Genomic DNA, 14,003 nt, shown 5'->3' with positions numbered 1-14,003 from the left:
TGGCACTTCAGTCAGGCGCTCTTTGTGCTCCAATTAAAGTCAGAGGTCTTTGGACACAGTTCAAAAAGTAGCAAGTGTCTGGAGGGCAGCGGGATGCAAGGCATTTTGGCAGAGGAAGTCATGGAGAGCAGTTGGGCAGCTGTATAGGAAAGAGGAATCTAGAATGTGAACGACATGTCTCCTTTGGATACTTCTGAGGGTGCTTGTGGTGGTGGGGGGGTCATTTTGGGTGTAGGCTATTGGATGGAGGAAAGCAACAGATGTGACAGAAGAGGATTTCTAAGCCAGCCAATGAATGTGTGCACATGCTGTCTGGATGGAGAAGTCAGTGTTGAATTTGCACCTGTGCCTATAATCAGGAAGTAAATGGTTCACTGGTCACAGTAAGAACAGGGCTCATTTGGGAGGCAAATTGAAACTCTATTTAAGCAAAGTGATTCAGAAGGAGATGTTCAATACCATTTTCCTCCTGGGAACATTTCTTCCTAAGGCATTAATCAGGGCAACAGGCAAAATACTCACTAATATTGTTCCAAAGCTAAGAATGTGTCTCTGAGACAAAAACCATGGAAACCTACTTATTTTCTGAAATGTTGCCTCTCTGAAAGAAAAGATGAGAGGATGAATAAGCAGACATGCTTTATTTAAAGGTTAGGTGTGAGTCAGGGGAACTTTGAGTGTGCTCAATATGGCAGGGTCATCTGAATGTCTATATGAAATGATGGATGCAAGAGAGTGAAATCATAGCATGGATTGGAAATGAAAAGTGCTATAAAAGGGTAGCATTTACAGGATTGAACTAATGTGAAATTTGTCTGCAGGATCTGGGACATAATTTATTTTTATAATGAAGACTTAATTAAATTTTAAGTCCTGGGTCTTAATTTTTTAGTTACATGAGTCAAGACAAGTTAGGATCTACAAAAATCATCTTTCTCACTTATTGAATGTTATCGACCTCATAAGGTGGTTGTGAGAATTCAAAGAACTAATCCATATGAAGTGCTTAACGCAGTGCCTGGTTTATAACTACACACTCTGTAAAAATTAAGTGCTGTCATTAGTATTTCAGTCTTCAAGCGGTAAAGAAAACCCATCAATTATGTCCGAATGGGAGGAATCCTTGTTGGGTGGGGATCTCAGTTTACTCAAAGAAAAAGATTCTTTGTACTGCCATAAAGAAATAGAGATCTTGGTCAAAAGATAAACATCCCCGTCCTAGTTTTAATTATTTTGACTCCTAAAAAGGAACAGGATCTAATATTTTTTGAACACCTACCATGTGGCAGGTACTCTGGAAGCTGCTTGACTCACAGCATCCTGTGAAGTCGCTCTCATGGTCCCACTATTATTAACATGGAAACTGAGACCCAAAGAGATGAAGAACTTTTCCAGGCTTCTATGCCTTATGGTTGGCAGAACAGGGATTTGAAGGCCAAAGGCCGCGCTCTTCCAGTTCCATCTCACAAGACCGTGTAAGTAGTAGGGGGAATGGAAACAGCAGAGGCTGACAGGCCCTGCTACAGACTCTGAGGTAATAGCAACGTTTCTATTTTGATGTTCCCATTAAAATCTTATCCTCTGGCTGAGAGGCCTGGCGGATGGCAAATGTCACCCTTGAGCAGTCACCCAAGTCAAGTGATAAACCACATCCAGGCTTTGGGCTGCTTTCCCTGCTCGGGGAAGGAGGATGGTTCAGCTCCACGGTTTGTCCGTCGACTGGGTTGCTTCTTGGAGCTCAGAGGAAAATGTACTTTATTTACCTGCTAAGAAAAGCTCCTGAGGCTCTGTGGGCAGTTGTTTTGGGGAAAGATTGACTTTAACAACACGCACCTGATAGTTTAGCAGCTTTAGAAAGATCTGAAAAGAAAATGTTCAGTTACAGATAAAGCGGCTTTGGCAACGTGATTTCTCTAATGCTGGGCGGCTGCAGAGGCTGCGTGATACAGACAAGGCACAGATACTTTGTGTCTCCCCCGTGTTGCTTCAGAACATTCTGTTCCCTGCCCATTGTTAACCAGACAAACATGCCGTCGTGGGTCACAGCGATGCATATTCTTTACTAACTCTTTGCAAATACGGCTTTTTAGGACCATTCCTTAAACAAAGCAATTTGCTATGAGGTGTTAGGGGTTTTAGCATTTTGAGAATACTTCTTTAGTTCTATAGTGGGAGAACACAGAGCCTGACTTGCTTTGAGGCCCAAATTTACCCTTTAATGACTCTGTGACCTTCGTTAATCCCCTTATCCTCTCTGAGCCTATTTCGACCTCTGCCATGCTGGGATTGCTGTGAGAATTCAGTGATGTAAGTTCAAGTGCTTTGCAAATTGCATGAGGCCGTTTAAAAATGAACCATTTGTGTTATTATTATTTATATTTGGGGCTTAACATCGTCTGGTATTAATAAAGAATCCCTGATGGTTAATGACACCCTGAAGATCTAAAACAAGGTTGCAGTGAAGCCACAGGAATGAAAAGCCAAGCATAGGGAATCCAGTCAATAATAGCGTAATAGCAGTGTATGGTTGACCAATGTTGACTATACTTATCATAGTGAGCATCGTGTATCGTACAGGGCTGTTGAATCACGATGCTGTACACTTGAAACTAATATAATAATATATTCAACTATATTTAAATTAAAACAAAAAAATAAAAAAAAGTAAAGTCTAATAAGTCATAATGAGATGCCAGAAATTGGGTAGAGTATAGATATGGAACCGGTAATTTAATACAGACATCAGAGCAACATGGAAGAAGATCCAGAGTGTGGTAGGAGCTGTTTGGAGAAAGGAGAACCGAGGGACCGAACATGCTTTAAAGACACAGAAGAGGGGTGCCTGGGTGGCTCAGTGGGTTAAGCTTCTGCCTTCTGCTCAGGTCATGATCTCAGGGTCCTGGGATCGAGCCCCGCATCGGGCTCTCTGCTCAGCAGGGATCCTGCTTCCCCCCCTTTCTCTGCCTACTTGTGATTTCTCTCTGTGTGTGTCAAATAAGTAAATAAAATCTTTAAAAAAAATAAAGACACGGAAGAGATAATAGCTTCTCAGACCATAGTGTGTGGTTTGGAATGCTGTGAGCTGTCACTTTATTGGCAGCATCGGGAAGTCACATGAATGAGTTTCTGATCCATCACGTCCTAATTGTGGGAATACTTCAACCTCTGGGCAAAAAGTGACGATGATGACACTTTGTCACAGGGTTATGAAGATTAAATGAGATGATATATGTAAAGTATCTGACGGGTAATATGGCCGGTAAATATGGTTTCTCTACTTCCTGCTCCTCCTCCTTTTTTTTTTTTTTTTTTTTTTGGTCGGATAAGAACTCTAACTAGGCAAAGCACGGTCAGTACTAGTAGAAACTTAGGTGCTTCTCAGAGCATTCAGGCAAGGTCCGAAGGCAATCAGTAGATCCCTAGTAAATTCTCTGGGATTACTTGCAATGCCACCCAAACTTCTTAATGGAGTTTGAGTCTATGTCGCCACTTCAATGATCAAGTGCAGAGAAAGTCGTAGGTGTTTAGTAGGAGCAAAGACTCTTAACCAGGGGGTTCTGAAGGGAAGCATGAAGGTGTTTGCAAAGTGCAGGGTGTGTGTGCATGGATTAAATTCAGAAGTCCTTCAGAGATAAGGGTTCCGTGTTGGTGATGAGAAAGGAATCATCAGTTGAGCCAGAGTTTGGTTAGAAGCTCTTGCTAAGTGACGCCTTACCAGGATCAAGTTTTCCAAATTGTAGAGTTGATTTATTGAGTTATTTTTAAAGTATTTGTTATCTGCTTTTCAGAAACACTTCTCTTTAAGCAAGCAACTGAGGGTTCATGAATGTAAACATTTCAATGATTACAACATAACTTTTTAAGAATTGTTAATTTAAAAAACATCTCAATAAGAACACATAATCAGTGATTTTAGCTCTTAAATATATGAGTGTATGAAACGAGGCAAGTAAAATGAGAATCAGTTTAAAAAGGAAACTTTTCTCCGTGTTGTCAATTTGAGACCTAATGCAATCTGTCTATGGAGTGTGGTGAGGATGGACAGAATGTGGTCGTAAAGCCACGGGATATTTTCAACTTCCAGGTCTTTCTTATAGTTCTCACTAAAGAGAACAAATTCGCAGTGAGTGAGATTTTGAAAGCTACCTATGTTTCAAAGATCCATAGCCTTTAAATTGTTGTCATTATTATACCACAAGAAATCCCATCTTTTTTCCACGCACAGGTTAGAAAATGATTGTGACATTTCCCATATCTCTTTCTTCCATGCTGTCTATATTATGTGGTAATACTAATAACCCCATCTTCTATTCCAGCTTTTCAATTTTTTTTCACATCCATCACCTCATTTTAAGCCAAAGCAATTTTAAAACTTTCCTTGTTATGTTGCAAGTTGCTGACTCTGGACTGATTTTGTGTGATGGGCAAGGAAGGACATCGAGAAGTGAAGTCAACACCTATGACCAAATGATTAGGGAAGTAGAAGAGAGAAAATGCTAGTGAAGTATTCCTACAGTGTCTTCTCTTCCAAAGTATGGTTGTGACTGGGGACAGCTTGGGAGAGGGGTGATGGAGGAACAGTATAAACACATCCATTGAGTTGTCACCTGTCGAGAGTGGGGGTTGGGGCTGTGAACAAGGACTGTTTTTTGATCACCTGTTATATGCCAGGTAGGTGCCAGTAGCTTAGCCACAATATATAAAATACATATATTTTTCGTTTGCTCAACAACTGTAAAAGATAGATATTGCTACTACCATTTTATAGATGAGGAAATAGGCTTGGAGAACTTTGGGTAAGTCACTAATATGTATTTAAAAAATAAATATTGTGTTGCTATGCGTAGGGGATATTTATAGTAAAATTTCTATTGCCTTTTGGTGTTGCCTTGGTCTTTATTAAAAATCCAGATGGAAGATCTGATTATGTCTCTAAAAATAAGAATGGCTCTTATACATGCAACATGGGCAAAACCAAAATAAAAAAAGTTGTGGAGTAGCCCAGTGAGGGCCGTACCTGAGGATACTTTGTTCTAGAACCTGGATCTGGTGCTGGTCTCGTTGATTTTGTTTCTTCATCTCTTCCTGTTCTTTTCCGGTGCTGACTCCATCTAGAAGCCATTTCTCCCTTAAGGCTTTTTTCTGATATCAGGAAACATAAAGATGTTCTTATATCAGTCAGTAATTTCCACAATCTCTGGCTGCTTTGAAATCTCATGAATTTTAATAGTGGACAGAGTAAAGAGAAATTATTTTTTCTCACTGCCTTGCCTGAATAAATATGGTGTCTTCCTTCATTGCACCCTTTGTGACCCCCTTCCAAAGACAGTTTTATGTGTCTAAATCCCATTTTTCTTTTAAGTTCCAGTTCAGGTCCCTCCCTCTCTGTGAAAATCTCTGTTCTCCCCGCCATACCTTCCACAGCCCCATCCTCGCCCTCAGAGAACTCTCTTTCCTCAGAATCGGACAGCACTGTGTATAGACACTATGTCTAGCAGTTGTATGGGGATCTTATCATGTGATATCTATTATTTGCTTGGTTAATGGTTGTACATCTTGTGTCTTTGAAGTAAAATGTTCCTTGAAGCCATTTTTTTATTCATCTCAATGACAGTGTATGGCTAATGCTCCAAAAAAAATTGGGGGGGATTATTTGAAATGGTGGGCAAAACAAGAAATTGCTATTGTATCTTAAACTAACTCAATGTTGGTCTTAAGTGGTGTGGTCAGCATTTATGACTTTGCCTATGCAATACCCTTCTTTCTTCTGAGAAGCTACCTGGTTCCAAATACCTAAGCTTCGCCTAAATGACTTGTTCCAATAACGTGATGCAGAAATTCACTGATCTGTCTAAATACAGGTGAGTTGAATTTTTGTCAACTTTAACAAAACAAAAAATATTTATGTTTTATCACATGGAAAAAAAAGTCCCCTTGAATTTGCATGAAAGGATTACAATGCTGGATCTTGAACCTAAGAAGACTTAAAGCAAATGAGAAACGTATAAATTTTGGAGGGAACTTAGCTAGCATCCCATCCATGTCTTACATAGGAAGTGTTAGACACTATTTCCAAAGAGTTTGAGTTTTTTCTTTTCTTCCTGGAGAAGACTGTTCTCCCTATATAATCTACCTGTGTAAATTATTTGTTCAAAAATTACTTTTGGGGATTCACTGTATCTAAAGTGGTGAGGAGAGAAGAATGGGAGCTTTGCATTTCCTGAGAATTCTTTCTCTGATGCATGATTAAAGTGAGACCGAGTAAAGAGAACTTTTTTAGAAGGGTGATGGGGTTAATACTACTAGGATATAAATACCTTTGAATTTTAAACAAAATTCAAACAACGTTGATTGTGCTAGGTAATTACCAAATGATGGCTATTTTAAGTAAGGCAATGGTTTTCAAACCAATTAGAAGCATTACATTGATTACAAATATATATTATATGGAATTACACTTTGTAGGACTGATACAACCTGGATTGCTCTAGTTGAAGCAATGAAGGGGCCTGGCAGCCTGTGGAAGCACAGAACACAGTTTGAAAACCACTAGATCAAGTAGGAACCTTGTCCTAGATCATTGTATCCTTTTTAGAGTTTCAAGCAATTGTATGTGAACAACACACCCCATAAGAAAAGTTTGTAGCAAGGGAGTCTCTCCTTCAGTGTTGTCTTAACCCTTAATTATAGCTCTTCGGCTGTTTGTAGAAATGCTCTCCCACAGACACCGTTAAATGTTATTAATCAAGGTCAAGATTTATCTTTGAGATCAAAGATGCCAAGAAAATCTTAGTATACTATCATTTTAGAATTTATCTTAATTCTAATATATTTTTATTTGATGGAATGTGATGATAGTTAATGCGTAATAAAGAAGACAGATGACACCTATCAAAGTAAATTATAGTCCTTACAAAAAACCTACGAGGACAATTTCAGTCATTTACATCCATATCACTATAAGAAACATTTAGATGGGGGGCACCTGGGTGGCTCGGTGGGTTAAAGCCTCTGCCTTTCGGCTCAGGTCATGATCCCAGCGTCCTGGGATCGAGCCCCACATCGGGCCCTCTGCTCAGCAGGGAGCCTGCTTCCTCCTCTCTCTGCCTGCCTCTCTGCTTACTTGTGATCTGTCAAATAAATAAATAAAATCTTAAAAAAAAAAAAGAAACATTTAGATGGGATGGTCTTATATTGCTGAGTTACAGGGAGCAGAGAATAATTCTGGTGATATGTTATGTGAACTTGGGCCTATGTAGTCTTATATAAGTGTTATATATATAGTCTGATATATAGTCTTATATAAGTGTTCCTAGTCTGGTTAGGAACAAGAATAATTTTAATTTTGGCCTCATAAAACTTTGTTCATAATTCACAAATTGTCATTTACCTCTGGCGGAGAACTTTGCCAGAGGTAAAATGAAAAAATGAATTTGTGAATTAGCTCTTTGCCTCTGAATATAAAATACATAATTTCGATGTGCATTTAAATGATATGGTACAATCACATATTGTAACAACTTAAACATAGTTATTTTGTTTTTATGTCACTGTTTAGACTTGTACTTTTGTCTATAAGGTTGATGAAAAATCTGTTCCACAACGACCTTCAGATTCAAAAGTCATATTAACTAAATGAAAATATAAGGACATGCCAGTAATAGATCTTTGAGCAGTTTTTTAATAGAAAGTTTTTCTGCAAAAAACTTTGCATTTTATATAGCATTTAGAGTGGACTTTAAGAATAAATTAGTTTTGGGGTGCCTGGGTGGCTCAGTTCAGGTCATGATCCTGGAGTCCCGGGATTGAGTCCTGCATCAGGCTCCCTGCTTAGCCTCTAACTCTGACCCACCCCTCCATTCCCTTTTCGTTCTCTCTCTCTCTCAAATAAATAAAATCTTGAAAAAAAAAGTAAAAAAAAAAGAATAAATTAGTTTTTCATACCATGAATCAAATGGACTTCCGGAAAAGTTTTCTAAGTTGAGTGTAGTTTGTGTTTCTGGGTGGCAGACTGTGATCACGTTACTAGGTGAGGAGACGCAGAGTGTACAAATCTCAGAAATGTTTGAAAGTTAGAATGCTCCTCATGTCCTCAGAAATTCCCTTTCCAGCATGTCATTGGTATGATTGCCCAGTTCCAGAGCCAAAGAATATGAGTGAGTTACTACTCTTATTTTGCAATGTATGTACTAATGACACAGAGCAGAGCTTTGTAAATGTTTGTGTTTGTGTTGTTTAAAGTGTCATTGAAGTGTAACAAAATATTTGGCAATCAGGAAAGTGCTGAGGACAGTCAGTGGACCGGAGACAGATGGATGAAGAGGAACATCAAAGAACACCTGGTGACTATAGGGGCCGATAGAGCTTTCCTGACTTGGTGAGGGTATTGTAGAATCAATTTTAAAAATATTTCTGGGTTCTGGGAGGCACAGTTGGTTAAGCATCAGACTCTTGGTTTCGGCTCGGGTCGTGATCTCAGGGTCGTGAGATTGAGCCCCGTGGGGGGCCCTCCATGCTCAGCAGGGAGTCTGTGTCAGACTCTCTCTCCCACTCTTCTCTCTCTCTCTCTCTCTCTCTCTCATAAATAAATAAATAAATGGATGTTTAAAAAAACACCTCTGCACATTTCTGAGCCCCATTTATAATGGTGCCTAGTTCCTGTTTGGTCCAGCTTACCATTTTCTGTAAAACACGATGCAAACAGCCACTCTTTCCTTTGTGTTCCTTTTATAGTTTGTACCTCGAATAAGCAGGGCTCATCATGGTGCTTCTGTGTCATCTCAAGGTTCTGGGTCAGTTATCATTGTAAAGACCTAGGTCAAACTTTATTGTGTGTTCTTAGTGTCCTGCTTAGTACCTGACACATAATAAGTAATTAATAATTTTTTTTTTTACTCAAAGGCTCTCTATACACCCATACAAATCCTACCAATCGGTTAAGACTCAGCTGAAATCCCACACCTTTAATAGTCTTGCTTTGACCACTTCAGATTAAAGAGTTACTCCTTATATTCTTACTTAAATTTAAAAAATCGTCTCTTAATTGTCCTAATTATTTATTTAATCCTGGGTTCCCCACTAGGTTGCAGGGAGAAGGGCTACAGCTCTCCAGGACCACTGCTAGTCTCTGTGGTATTAATATGAAAATCAGAAAAAATTGCTGTTTCTCACCTCACCCCTTTGGCTCAGGGCACAGCTTGGGAAGATGTATGGCACCTTTGTGCAGAGAAAAAGAAATGCCATCCTTCAGCCAGAACCAGCCCTATGCCAGCGTGCCCAGTTCCAAGGGAGTGTAGGCAGGGGTTTTAGCACCCCTTTCTCGGGTATTTTTGTGCTGTACACAATCTGCACAACAGTGTTCGGCAATCCAAAACATTATAAATGTTCTGTTTGGATTGGATTAAACAATCTCCTGGAATCTCCAGAAAGCAATCTCCAGAAAGCAAACCTATATGGCAGATCATGTAGGACTTTTTTTTTTTTTTAATAAAGATTTTATTTATTTATTTGACAGAGAGAGAGAGAGAGAGAAGAGAGTGAGAGGGAACACAAGCAGGGGGAGTGTGAGAGGGAGAAGCAGGCTTCCCGCCAATGCAGTGCTCAATCCCAGGACCCTGCCGAAGGCAAGTCGTTAACGACTGAGCCACCCAGGTGCCCCTCATGTATGACTTTTTAGACTGACTTTGGCAAGTATTGAAAAGAGGTGCCACCTCGGAAATGGAGTTTTCAGTGAGTCAGAGTCAGAGTTTTCTTATGTCGAACTTGCTCCTAGAATGAACTTGGGATATTTAACCCTTTCTCCTACTGTGAGCTCTACTGTTGTTTGGCAATCCGCTTGACAAGGATAGCAATTCCTGAATGCCAGAGAGCTATCCATTTACTCAGAACCTGTCATTAGTTTATGGAGAGCCTCAAACTGTGGGTGTGTTTGTACTAGAGAGAGAGAGAGAGGGAGAGAGAGAGATGAGGGAGAGAGAGAACGAGCACTGGTTATGGTGTTAGAAACGGCTCGGCTCAACAATTACTGCGGACTTGCCTTTTTTTTTTTTTTTTAAGATTTTATTTATTTATTCGACGGACAGAGACCACAAGTAGGCAGAGAGCCAGGCAGAGAGAGAGAGAGGAGGAAGCAGGCTCCCTGCTGAGCAGAGAGCCCGATGTGGGGCTAGATCCCAGGACTCCGGGATCATGACCTGAGCTGAAGGCAGAGGCTTTAACCCACTGAGCCACCCAGGCACCCCTGGACTTGCCTTTTGATTTGACTTTCACCAAAATAACTTGGTAAAGTTTGTTTTAACCTCACTGATCGTTCTGGTTATACACACTGCATTTCTTGGCTCTATCTACGCGTCATGTAAATTCAATGTGGACCACTGCAAGGATAGCAGGTTAACTATACTTTGAAATTAACTATCAAACATTGGAAATATCAATTTATATAGGAGCAAACAGGCAAACGGAATTTAGAGAACTGAGGCTAATTGGAATCTTAAATGATGTTTCTTTTCAGAGGAGGTCACTTGATCTATCAGAAAGCTAGAAGCAGCTGAATTAGGCACGTTTACCTAAGTGTGTAGACCCCATGAGTGTGTGACATTGTTTCACTGAGGGATTCATTAAATCTGTTGGTAGCAGCCTTGCCAGAGAGGTAGCTCCTTGCTTGGGTCTGTTCACAAGGACCTCCTGTTTGTCATTTGGCCTCCTGTTTCCTGTGGCGAAGCTACATAATAAAATGTTGAAACTCAGTGTGCTTTAATTACAAAATGACCACACCCAAAGAATATGTAAAGTCTGATTTTAAAAATGGAGGTTTATTTCTGGTAATGATCTCATGGTTTATCAAGACAAAGCAAAAGGAAACAAAAGCCCCCAAACATACTCAAACAATATTGGATTCATGGCACTGAGTTTTCAATACTAACATCCTTGACCAGGCCAGACAGTGTCTGTTGTGCACCCCCTGGGGGAAAGCTGGCCTTTCGTTTATTTCAAAAGGGAATTCCTAGCTGGATTGGTCCCTAGGGATCTTAAGCAAGACTGTGTTCAGGGGGCAAAATTATCAAGGCTAAAATCTCAAGATTATCAAGAATCTCAAGATTCTCAAGATTACCCAAGAAAATGAGGAAATTCAGTAATAAAGGATAAAAGTAATAAAAACTTGTTTTCTACATGTTTACCAGAAGATATTAATCTCCTATGCAAATATTACTAGCTTCTCGGCCCTCCCCTATGGTTATTAGGGTGTTAGTAAAACTATGCCGAATTTTTTCCTTCCCAAAGCATCTTTACTATAGAGATTTTGAGTGCCATTAGGATATTTGGATACAAAATCATTGAAATGAAATTAAAATCATAAATTACCTTCAAATGCTGGTGCTTTAGTTTTTCTTCCTCTATTTTCAGACGCTTCTGTGAGATTTCTTCCTGTATTTTTCTTTTATCCTGAAATAAAAGGAGTTTCAGCGAAATCTATTTTTTCAATTTGCTTAAATATGTTTCCTTGAGGCTGTCGTCATTACCGAATGACTGGCCAACGGTACGCTCCTGGCATTGGTAGAAAGCTTCTTTGGAAACTCGTATTTCAAAGGGAAGGGGGGCAAAATGAGACATTCAAAACATTTTGCTGATGGAAAACGATAGAAGGTGCTTTTTCAAAGAGAACTTGAAAATATTTCAATGTCTTTCCTTCCCCACTCTCCTCCGTCTACTTTAAAAAAACCTTCCCCATTAATCTAGCAAGATTGAGCTACTGAGTGATGCAATGGAAAAAGTGAATTTTAAAGAGGGAATTTTGAAATAAGTCTGAGGAAACCCTGTGAGGAGAAAGACTGTTCCTGGCACAGGACTGAAGAAACTGCTGGGTAAAAGGTCTGCTTATGTGGGAAAACAGGATAGCTAGCCTACAGAGCATTTGAAAACTAGGAAGCTAGAAAGTGGGAGTGTTTCCTCCTTGTATAACTTGCTATGTGAAGATAGAGAAAAAAGGGTTCAGATAATGCTTGTTAACAGTAAGAGAGCTTTTAGCTCCAGTTAAAAAAAATTTCATGGGGTGATGGGATTTCTTTCACCAAGTTTAAATTGCATTACCTCAAGAAACCCAGGAAGCATAACCGTTAATGCCCAGTGGTTGTACTTTTTAGAAAATATAGCATATGTACTATGTAGTCTGGGTTTGATTTCTGGCTCTGCCATTTACTAGGCCTGTGTTCTTGGACAAAATTCTTAAGTTTTCTGTGCCTCAATTACTTCATCTGAAATAATGGGGATAATAAGGGAATCTACCTCTTAAGATACGAGCATTAAATATACGTCAAATTTCCTAAGATGGTGTTTGACGCATAACACTCTCTAAGTATTTGTTTAATAAAGTTAAGGAAATAAGGCATAATCTGTTAATCACAGAAAGTAGCACACTAATTCTGATAATGCTTCCATAAACCTGAAAAGTTTTAGAGAGTCCCTCTCTGGAATTTTCTGAGGCATTTTACAAGCTATGCAAAAAGGCTCTTATTTCCTTATTTTTTGACCAGAGGTGACATTATCCTCCATCTCTTTTATAAGAGTGGATTTTGAATCAGCTTTCAAAATTGAAAACCCTCAAAGGATAAAAATTTGTTGCCAGTGAAGACAACTGAAAGAATGTGAAGCAGGCTCAGAAGGTAATTGGGAAGGAAGAGTTCCAAAAATACTTGGCAACATTGTTGAAATAAGTGCAAGCCTTCCTGATGTGACTCCTTTGAAGATAAAAACTCTTTTTTGATGTTTAAGTGCAGGTACATTTGTCGAAGAAAAACAACATGTTACTCTCCAACTTGATGTCATGTTTTTCTTTGTGTGTTAGAAGAATACATGACTTCATCAGTAACCCACTTTGTAAATTTTATAAGCAGTTATTTTGAAAAAAAAAATTAGCTAGGCAACAAGGAACAAACTGAGGGTTTTGGAGGGGAGAGGTAGGAGGGGTGGGGTGTGCCCAGCATGGTGGTTATTATGGAGGACACATATTGCATGGAGCACTGGGTGTGGTGCATAAACAATGAATTCTGGAACACTGAAAAGAAATTTAAAAGAATAAATAAAAATTAAAAAAAAATTAGCTAGGCAACAAACGTGGTCTTCAGTATTACTTGTTTAGGTCAGATCTGGTCATTAGGAACAAAAACTCTGACCTGTGAATCAATTCTCCACTCTATCTAGAGGCTGTAATTGAGCAGATATTAGTAATATTTTAAATGTATTATGCCAAACATTTTGGTAAGTATTTTACAGGTACTATTTCACTGAATCATCATAATAACAAAGATATTGCGTTAATTTTCATCTTAGGAGAGGAAATGTAAGCTAAACTAACTGAGTAACTAATTAGTCTGAGATCTCGCAACTAGTAAGTGGCTGACCTAGGGTTTGAATCCAGGCAATTTGAGTTTAGCCTCCACACTCTTAGCCAACTCACCACACCATTTTCCTGAGTGAGAAATTGGTCCCGCTTCTTATAATTTCCCTCACTGTCCTGTCTATCATGAAGAAATGTGGCCAATTCTGGCTGGCAACAGGAGTGGGGTCTCTCATTAGAAGGGAGCCCATTTTTCATTCCATATTTAGTGTTGGTGTGTAATCATCTCCCTCATGCCACAGGTAGCCCATAGAGAAGAGTGCCTTAAGTATAAGAGACAATGTTGAACCTAGCAAGGCTTCCCCACCCCTTTCAATAACCAGTTTGGGCTGGTTTCATCTTGGGTTGGAAAGCTGTGTGGGTAGCGGCAGGGCGTCTGAAGTGTTTTGGCAACACAAGGCTTATAGAGGGTTGCTAAGGAATACCAATGTTTTGTCTCTCAGAGGTAACGTGATGCCTCCCTTATGTCAGTCTTGGTAATTAAGAAGATAATTCATAATGTTATAGGCATGATTCTCTTTTAAGATAGAAGAGCATTTTCCTCATAAAATATTCAATAGCAGATTATTATCCTTTTGCCAAATTTCATAGGGACTTATAAGAATTACTG

At 39.3% G+C, this 14,003-nt stretch overlaps 1 protein-coding gene across 1 annotated transcript in view; it reads right to left on the bottom strand.

The window, feature by feature from the left end:
- The window catches only part of PALMD (palmdelphin), a 50,395-nt gene that overhangs the window by 21,283 nt on the left and 15,109 nt on the right, over nt 1–14,003 (bottom strand). The window contains exons 2-3 of the mRNA XM_032867203.1: nt 11,362–11,442; nt 5,018–5,142 (exon numbers count right to left, since the gene is read on the bottom strand). Of these exons, the coding sequence (XP_032723094.1) occupies nt 5,018–5,142; nt 11,362–11,442 (206 nt within the window). The remainder of the gene's footprint in view (nt 1–5,017; nt 5,143–11,361; nt 11,443–14,003) is intronic.

Source organism: Lontra canadensis, unplaced genomic scaffold (genome assembly GCF_010015895.1).
Source record: "Lontra canadensis isolate GAN:19392208 unplaced genomic scaffold, GSC_riverotter_1.0 scaffold33, whole genome shotgun sequence".
Classification (NCBI taxonomy): domain Eukaryota; kingdom Metazoa; phylum Chordata; class Mammalia; order Carnivora; family Mustelidae; genus Lontra; species Lontra canadensis.
The sequence above is the reverse complement of the archived record's forward strand: the minus strand, read 5'-3'. Positions and strand labels throughout refer to the sequence as shown.